This window comes from Squalius cephalus (genome assembly GCF_949319135.1).
Source record: "Squalius cephalus genome assembly, chromosome: 8".
In the NCBI taxonomy this organism is placed as follows: Eukaryota; Metazoa; Chordata; class Actinopteri; order Cypriniformes; family Leuciscidae; genus Squalius; species Squalius cephalus.
In genome coordinates, this window is record NC_137129.1 from 10,117,854 (window position 1) to 10,128,085 (window position 10,232).

The 10,232-nt window shown below is 34.9% G+C and overlaps 1 protein-coding gene across 1 annotated transcript; it reads right to left on the reverse strand.

Moving 5' to 3' along the window:
- Positions 1–8: 8 nt before the first annotated feature.
- atp6v1c1b (ATPase H+ transporting V1 subunit C1b) lies at positions 9–9,549 on the reverse strand. The gene is made up of 13 exons (XM_079877877.1): positions 9,393–9,549; positions 8,715–8,854; positions 8,564–8,631; positions 8,290–8,375; positions 6,381–6,475; positions 6,198–6,289; positions 5,828–5,926; positions 4,525–4,593; positions 3,557–3,649; positions 1,715–1,808; positions 1,426–1,523; positions 1,223–1,346; positions 9–511 (listed from the first exon to the last, which is right to left on the reverse strand). Exons 2-13 carry the CDS (start codon positions 8,847–8,849, stop codon positions 416–418), a joined length of 1,149 nt encoding a protein of 382 aa, XP_079734003.1. The 5' UTR covers positions 8,850–8,854; positions 9,393–9,549; the 3' UTR covers positions 9–415.
- Between the last annotated feature and the right edge of the window lie 683 nt (positions 9,550–10,232).

Genomic DNA, 10,232 nt, shown 5'->3' on the forward strand with positions numbered 1-10,232 from the left:
AAGCATAATGATGTGCTATAATTTTATTGACTTTGATTGGTCTTGACATTCAGCATGTGATCATGTATTTCACCTTTTCCAACAAAAATATAAATACATTTAATCTCACAGTAGAAGCACAAACACAGACAAAAACAAAAATAGTGGTTCTCAACAACACAATTAAACATAATCACTGCATTACCTGCAAATGGCACAGAGTAAGCACCGACAGAAAAACACAGAGTGCACAACCATTATAGGCTCAGTAAATGAGGAGTGTTCAATGTTGGACCGCACATGCCCTCTAAGGACAGATTTTAAAACCCCTGAAAATCCTTCATTTGTAAACACATTAAACCAATAACACAGATGGTAAATCTCTGTGACTGCTTATTCAAAATAGTGATCTGCAGGCAGGAACGAAAAAGGAACTCTATTTGAAGTCAAAGAGGTTGCAGTCGATCTTGTAGTAAACATATGGATAATACTCTTGCTGGCTGAGATTCAAACCCGGGATGTCCATAGTTGCCTATAACACAACAAAAAAAGAACAAATCAGCTGTGATTTAGAGATATATTCAATTAGGTCTGTGGATCATGTAGAAAGTACACTAGCGTTCAAAAGTTTGCAATAATTAAGATTTTTAAAAAGTCTCTTATGCTCGCCAGAGCTGCATTTATTTGATCAAAATGCAGTAAAACAGTAATATTGTGAGATATTATCGTGAGTAATAATGTTGTAATTTATTCTTCTGATGTCAAAGCTGAATTTTCAGCAGCCATAAATCCAGCCCTTCAGAACTCGTTCTAATATGCTGATTTGGTTCGTAATTTTATCAAATATTATTAGTGCTTAATCCTCGCTGAATAAAAGTATTACTTTCTTCTTCTTTTAAAAAGAAAATCTTTCTTACTCCATTTTTTTTTTAATGGTAGTGTATCAAAAAAACAGTTTTCAACATTGATAATAATAATATCAGCATATTAGAATGATTTCTGAAGGATCATGTGACACTGAAGACTTGAGTAATGATGCTGAAAATTCAGCTTTGTCATAATAAAATTATATTTTAAAATATAATAAAAAAGAAAACAGTTACGTTAAACTGTAATAATAGTACTCAATATTACTGTTTTGACTGTATTTTTTATCAAATAATGCAGCCTTGGTGAGAATAAGAGACTTCTTTGAAAAAAAATGAGTAATTACTCCAAACTTTTGACCGGTGGTGAAACTCACATCAATAACAGTAGCACTGCTGTCCAAGTGTTTGTAAAGGTCCTGCAGAACTTCTCTGAGTTTCTTTACATTCTTCTTGCCGGGCTGCAGCAACATGGCCTGGAAATTGACTGGCAGCCCATACCTGTTAAATACAAACATAGAGGTCATATATCTGACAATCTACATCTCCATATGAAACAGTTTTATACCCCACATTGTACCTCAAGACAGACTCTGTAAAAACCCGAAGTGCCTTGATGTGTATCCAAGCGATGAAAGCCTCACTGAAGTTTACTTTAAGCCAACGTACCAAAGGACCCTGAGGTGCAGAAGCAGATTGACTGTTGTTATCATTATTTATCTTTTTGTTTTCCTGTTACTTCAAATGAAGAGTAATCAGAGCTCTGGCCCTCTCAAGCTGGCTGTGATTTTGAGGTTCCTCATCAACATTATTGTGAAGGATTTTATAATGTTCAATATTAAATAATATGTAGACAGCTGCACGCATACAAACTGCTTTTTCTTGTCAGTGGAGAGGCGAGTCAGCTCCTCTTTGTCTGCTTTCATCTCCTCTTCATTGTACTGAAAGTCACGCACCACGAACCTGAAAAAATTCAGTAGCGTCAGGTCAACTTCCCTCTGATTCAATGAGCATCAAAAACCGACAGGCACTGATAGCAGTCTTATAACGGTATTTCATACATAATCTGGGGATATATTTACATCGACTCTTGAAATATGACAAAACTGACAACAGAACTGAAAAAATAAAAGTTTGTGTTCAAAAGCATGATTCGGGAATAATTTTGATTATAAGTATAAACTGCCGTTTAAAAGTCAGTAAAAAATGTTTTATAGAATTGAATACTTTTATTTAACAAGGACGTATTAATTTGATCAAAAGTAACAGTAAAGACAATTATAATGTTACAAAATATATCTATTTCAAATAAATCCTGCTCTTTTGAACTTCCTATTCATCAAAGAATCCTGAAAAATGTATCATGATTTCCCAAAAACATATTAAGCGGCACAACTGATTTCAACATTGATAACTAAAAGAAATGTTTCTTGAGCAGCAAATAAGCATATTATTTCTGAAGGATCATGTGACTGAAGACTTGAGTAATGATGCTAAAAATTCAGCTTTGCCGTCGCAGAAATAAATTACATTTTAAAATATATTAAAATAGAAAACCGTTTTTTAAAATTGTAATACAGTTTTTGACCAACTAAATGCAGCCTTGGTGAGCATAAGATACTTATTTCAAAAACATTTAAGAATCTTAACGGCAATTATACAGTGTATATATATATATATATACAGTACAGGTCAAAAGTTTGGAAACATTACGATTTTTTTACGATTTTATATATATATATATATATATATATATATATATATATATATATATATATATATATATATACAGTACAGGTCAAAAGTTTGGAAACATTACGATTTTTTTTTTACGATTTTTTACGAAGTCTCTAATGCTTATCAAGGCTGTGTTTATTTGATCAAAAATACAGACGAAAAAAAACAGTAATATTGTGAAATATTATTACAACTTAAAATAATAGTTTTCTATTTGAATATACTTTAAAAAATAAATTATTCCTGTGATGCAAAGCTGAATTTTCAGCATCATTACTCCAGTCTTCAGTGTCACATGTGACATCCAGTCTATCACATGATCCTTTAGAAATCATTCTAATATTCTGATTTATTATGAGTGTTGGAAACAGTTCTGCTGCCTAATATATTTGATGAATAAAAGGTTAAAAAGAACTGCATTTATTCAAAATAAAAAAATATTTTCTAATAATATAAATCTTCTTTACTATCACTTTTTATCAATTTAACACATCCTTGCTGAATAAAAGTATTGATTTATTTCAAAATTGTTGTTACAAAAGATTTCTATTTTTAAAACATTAGCTTCTTTTTTTTTTTTTTTTACTTTTTATTCATCAAAGTATCCTAAAAAAGTATCACAGGTTATGAAAAAATATTAAGCAGCAGAACTGTTTCCAACTTGAATCATCATATTAGAATGATTTCTAAAGGATCATGTGATAGACTGGAGTAATGATCCTGAAAATTCAGCTTTGCTTCACAAAAATAAATGATAATTTAAAGTATAATAAATTGAAAACCAATTATTTTAAATTGTAATAATATATCACAATATTAATTTTTTTTCTGTATTTTTGATCAAATAAATGCAGGCTTGATGAGCAGAAGAAACTTCTTTCAAAAACATTAAAAATAGTAATGTTTCTAAACTTTTGACCTGTACTGTGTATATATATATATATATATATTATTCAGAGAGTTCAGACACTCACTTGTTTTCTCGTGCTTTTTGTTTGAAGTCATCAATAGCCTTCCTGAAGAGTGTGACGCTAAACAACCCACTGTCGTGGTCTTCAAATAAAAGCCTAACAGAAGATGAAAACTCTGATTTAGGATCTATCACAGAGCAGCGCTTTCCCTGATTCAACGGGAGGCAACAATAAACTGCTAAGGACATATAAAACACATATGAAGGTTGAACAATAAAAGCAGTAATCTCATTACAACAAGAGGTCTATAAAGCCACATTTTGGTCTTTGGTCTACATTGTGATTTCTTTTAGAGTTGATTACTTCAGTTGCGATTAATTGTGCACATAAAGGAGTAATGGTGTGAGGCTTTAGACAAGTAATAAATATAGGTTACAGAAAGTATATAATTCTATGCTTAGGCAATAGAATTTTAAGACATACAAAGATGGTGCACTTGGCAGTTGGCACCCCTATGAATGGGAGAAAGTGCAACAAGCAATATGGCGGAATAAGTCCCGCCTTCTAAATAAAAAAGCCAATCAGTGAACAGGTTTGAGAGAACTTGATGTTTCCCCATTCAAAAAGATAGGAGCTGTACTGGAATGACTGACATAGACCTTATTCACAGCAGAGCCATCTTTGAATTTTAACGGGAATAACAGCGAGGCTGTGAGGGATAGACATTCATCTCTTTAGTGGGTTGAACTGTTATTTAATGTGTTTTTGGATTGTTCTGCTGACAAAACACTGCAAAAATATCTTTCTAAGAAATTTGAGTTGACAAAAAACTCCAGACAACACAAGCTGTGTAAAATTACAAGTGATCTAGGAGCTTTATACGTCTTTTTACATAGGATACCATGAAAACACGGTAAGTCTATCCCTCACACAGCCTCGCTTTTATATCTGTCATGGCACTGCACTGAGTAAGGTCTATAGCTGCCGTCGAGTGAAAAGACTTGCCTTAAAGGGACTTTGATTTTACTCACTTTGTAGATCTTGGAACAACCATTTCAGAAAGAGTTTCATATGCCTTCTGCCAGTCAGGATAACTTGTCCTTTTTAGGCCATAAAATGGACAAAAATAAGGTTTTTAAAATGTTTTTTTGCAGTGATAACAATAGATATAATGAACGAAAGTTTGCACATTCTGAGTTAAAGGCACACTATGCAGTTTCCGTTTTTCTCAAACAGCGACCCCTAGAGTCGCTGTGGAGTACTTGTATTTAACGTTACTGTCGTAAATACCACTCAAGCAGAGCCGTCTCTGCACTCTTTCGACCGCGCTTTCTTCCTTTTCTTCGTCAACTCTTCCATGATTCACGTCTGAAATGCGTGAATTGTGCTAGTGTCTTCCATAGAGGCTGCTTCATATGTTGTTGATGTATGTGACGTCGTGCCGTAAAGCAAGTCGTGATTCTCGCAAGATTTGTCGGGGCGACACCTCTCAATCCTGCATTGCTGGTTTTGCCAGCGACGTCCCCCCCCCCCCTGCTTTGATATCAGGATGATTCGCCCTACTAAGAGTTTGTTTACCATCGAAATGATTTCGAAGCTTTTATATTAAGGTACAAATCTTGCATAGTGTGCCTTTAAAGGGATAGTTCACCCAAAAATGAAAATTCTGTCATCATTTATTCCCCCTTATGTCGTTTCCAACCTCGATTACTTTATTTATTCTCTGGAAGATCATTTTTAAAATGTTCAGTTCCCATTGACTTCCATAGCATTTTCGTCCACACGATGGAAGTCAATGGGAACCAAAACGCTTTTCTTAAAGGGATAGTTCACCCAAAAATGAATATGTTGTCATCATTTACTCACCCACAAGTTGTTCCAAACCCACATGAATTTCTTTCTTCTGCTGAACACAAAATAAGATATTTTAAAGAATGTCGGTAACCAAACAGTTGATGGGCCTCATTGACTTCCATAGTATAGAAAAAAATACTATGGAAGTCAATGGCTACCGTCAACTGTCTGGTTACCAACATTCTTCAAAATATCTTATTTTTAGTTCAACAGAAGAAAGAAACTCCTAAGGGTTTGGAACAACTTGATAGTGAGTAAATAATGACAAATGTTTTTTTTTTTGTGAACTATCACTTTCACAACATTTTTCAAAATATAATCTCTTATTTACTGTAGAAGAAAGAAAGTTACACAGGTTTGGAATGACATGAGGGTGACTAAATGACAGAATTTTCAGATTTTGGGTGGATCCCTTTAATGCAATGAAGAAACATTTAAAAAGTCTTTACAAAGGAGCACAAATACCTAAGCTTGACTTACTTTGGAACGACTACAAGTAGAGTAGTAAGGTATTCAGAGTCTAGTATAAAATCATCCTTCTTGACTATATCAGCCAAACTCCTGGTCAAAAGACTCCCCCTATTGGACAAGACATGTTATTATTTGACATCACTTAAAAAAAAATCTTTTTTTTATTTTTATTAAATGCTTAAAGAAAAAAAAAAAAAAAAAAAAACATTAACAACGATTATCGTCATTGTCATAACATAAAACAACTTATGGAACAGATATTTTGGCTTCATTCTTCAACAGTGGAAGGAAGTGGAGACACATCGTCCATCTATTTTACAGTCTATGGAATAATGTCACACAGAATGGAAATTGAGTATGTAAAAGTCCTCCCACTTACACATTCTTCCTCTCCAGACTCTGTAGGTTCCCCTTTAAGCTATTATAAGCCGAAGCTCTGGCTTTAAGATCATTGTCAATCTGACTCACTTGCTATGAACAGAGAACCAAAACATGATGTTTAATGAAAGATCAATCTCTTTGTGCATTATAAAAAATGATAAATGATTTTAACATGCTTCACCTTGGACATGATCTCTGAGATGTTCTTAAGGGACTGTTTGATGGGATACTTGGCCATATCCCACTGGAACCGTGTAACATATGTCACCAGATCAACTGTGTGGAAATAATTATCGATAAATATTTATAATCATATAAAATAAGGTTTATAAGATATGTACAAGAACTTTCAAATATGAGCGATTACATCATTTTTCTTTAACAATATTTTATATACAGTGAGGAAAATAAGTATTTGAACACCCTGCTATTTTGCAAGTTCTCCCACTTAGAAATCATGGAGGGGTCTGAAATTGTCATCGTAGGTGCATGTCCACTGTGAGAGACATAATCTAAAAAAACAAATCCAGAAATCACAATGTATGATTTTTTAACTATTTATTTGTATGATACAGCTGCAAATAAGTATTTGAACACCTGAGAAAATCAATGTTAATATTTGGTACAGTAGCCTTTGTTTGCAATTACAGAGGTCAAACGTTTCCTGTAGTTTTTCACCAGGTTTGCACACACTGCAGGAGGGATTTTGGCCCACTCCTCCACACAGATCTTCTCTAGATCAGTCAGGTTTCTGGGCTGTCGCTGAGAAACACAGAGTTTGAGCTCCCTCCAAAGATTCTCTATTGGGTTTAGGTCTGGAGACTGGCTAGGCCACGCCAGAACCTTGATATGCTTCTTACAGAGCACTCCTTGGTTATCCTGGCTGTGTGCTTCGGGTCATTGTCATGTTGGAAGACCCAGCCTCGACCCATCTTCAATGCTCTAACTGTCCCCAAAATCTCGCAATACATGGCCCCGGTCATCCTCTCCTTAATACAGTGCAGTCGCCCTGTCCCATGTGCAGAAAAACACCCCCAAAGCATGATGCTACCACCCCCATGCTTCACAGTAGGGATGGTGTTCTTGGGATGGTACTCATCATTCTTCTTCCTCCAAACACGTTTAATGGAATTATGACCAAAAAGTTCTATTTTGGTCTCATCTGACCACATGACTTTCTCCCATGACTCCTCTGGATCATCCAAATGGTCATTGGCAAACTTAAGACGGGCCTTGACATGTGCTGGTTTAAGCAGGGGAACCTTCCGTGCCATGCATGATTTCAAACCATGACGTCTTAGTGTATTACCAACAGTAACCTTGGAAACGGTGGTCCCAGCTCTTTTCAGGTCATTGACCAGCTCCTCCCGTGTAGTTCTGGGCTGATTTCTCACCTTTCTTAGGATCATTGAGACCCCACGAGGTGAGATCTTGCATGGAGCCCCAGTCCGAGGGAGATTGACAGTCATGTTTAGCTTCTTCCATTTTCTAATGATTGCTCCAACAGTGGACCTTTTTTCACCAAGCTGCTTAGCAATTTCCCCGTAGCCCTTTCCAGCCATGTGGAGGTGTACAATTTTGTCTCTAGTGTCTTTGGACAGCTCTTTGGTCTTGGCCTTGTTAGTAGTTGGATTCTTACTGATTGTATGGGGTGGACAGGTGTCTTTATGCAGCTAACGACCTCAAACAGGTGCATCTAATTTAGGATAATAAATGGAGTGGAGGTGGACATTTTAAAGGCAGACTAACAGGTCTTTGAGGGTCAGAATTCTAGCTGATAGACAGGTGTTCAAATACTTATTTGCAGCTGTATCATACAAATAAATAGTTAAAAAATCATATATTGTGATTTCTGATTTTTTTTTTTTAGATTATGTCTCTCACAGTGGACATGCACCTACGATGACAATTTCAGACCCCTCCATGATTTCTAAGTGGGAGAACTTGCAAAATAGCAGGGTGTTCAAATACTTATTTTCCTCACTGTAAATGTTAGTTTAACATTACTACCTATTAAACATCTGTATGTGATGTTGGTAGTTTACCATCAATATTGTTGTTAGCGTGTAATGAGGATTGAGTTCACTTGCCTCCATTGGCCAAAAGATTCTCCTGAACTTTATCTCGACTGTCTTCTAACACGTCAGCCATGTACTGGGCCACTTTCCTCACTACACTGGACAATTAAAAACAAATATCAAAGCCACAGGGTAAATATAGGCTACATAACTATATTTAAAGAACTATAATGTGACAGAAGCTATAAAATGCATGACGTGAACTTAATAACTTAAAAACCACAGTGATACTGAACAAAATATTTAAAAAAAAGAATCAAATTAATCATTAATGTAGACATGAAACCTTTCTACGAAAGAGTCCAACTTGGCCAGATCATCTGACAGCCCTACGAGGACATCCAAAGTTCCCACCTGTTTAGAAACACCAAAACTCATGAGACAGAGGATGTCAAATCTGTTAATATTTTAACTGAAATAGAAAATGAGTAATTTACCTTCAGTTCAGGCATGTTGAACTTGTGGTTAGTGGACAGGTTGCTGGTCTGGGTTGTGGCCATGTTCATCTTGTCCCATGTCTGCTGGCAGGTCTTCTCTCCAGGAGCAGAGATCAACCAAAACTCTGTCATCATGACTTCTTAAATGATAACGGAAAGGCTCATAAAAACATGTAGATTAATGCTGCCTTCACGGATATTTCCTACTTCCCACTTCTGTAGTCGTGATTACGAGAGGGCGTTCATGTCCAATTTTGTTTTAACTAGGAAACTAGGATTTACGATAATCCCTATAGCACAAGACAGCATAAATTCTAGTATCAGAGACACAAAAATAACTGTCAAATAAAATAAACAGCTCTTTTCCAGATTGACCGTATGAGCAAATTCACACTTCTCCATTTCATCCCATAAAAATGACCAGTCACGAGTCATTCCGCAATAATACAACGCATGGCTCCATCATCAGATAGGCTAAATGTGTCCTGCTCGTGTAGCTATTTAAAATTTGAATACATGGTTGTTGTTTTTTTTAGCTTAAATGTGTACATTAACATGGTATATACGTATACGTGACTTAGACGCTTCTATTTTTTTAAAGCTGTAAATATTGTATGAGCAGCGTTCACGGCTGTCAGTCACGACTATGAAATTGAAATCATTTTCGGCGATACTTACCGATGATGTAGTCCCTTAAGTATACAACAAAACAATCTGATAAAACTGTAAATTGTTTTAATAAAGCATTGTTGAATACACAGTTAATTGAGTCGCTGTGTTGAACCCTTCAGACCGCATCACACTTCCAGTCAGCTGATCTGAGCTGAGGTTGTGTTTCGTTCAGTTGACAATGCGTTCAGGATGCGCAAAGTGGATTTTTGCACGGTTACTAAACTTTATTCCCCACCTTTGTTAAACCTCTTCAAATAGGCTAACAAACAAAATAAATCCAAACAGCAATTATATCGAGATAATATATTATATTAAATTATAACAAATTAAATTAAACTTAAAGGGAGTTAAGCAATAGGTTATGTATTTCAAATAATATAGCTTTTTTTCAGCTGTTTTAAAAATCTAAATTTGTGTAAATAAAACTTAACTGCAATCTAAATATTATTACAAAAAAAAAAAACCCTGCAACTACTTTGTTTTGCATAAAAACACCAAAATGAACAATTTGCAACTAAATATTCTGTCCTAAAAGCACTTAACAATAATACAATTGTAGAAAAAAATTGATTATTTTTGACAAAATGTTGGCCTACTAAACCTTGGTTACTAAACTTTACAATATGAGAAATGTCCTCTTTCAATTATCATTTAACATGACTGTGCAAATAATACAAAACTTTCTTCAAGAATTCAGGCTGCACAAAATAAATTGATTAAATGTTTATCACAATATATATACAATATAATGTTATTTAAGCACAGTAGGCCTACATGGTATCCAGATGATCCACCTTTATGTTACTACTCAGTTGATACAGGATAATATGCATATTCAGTTCAAGT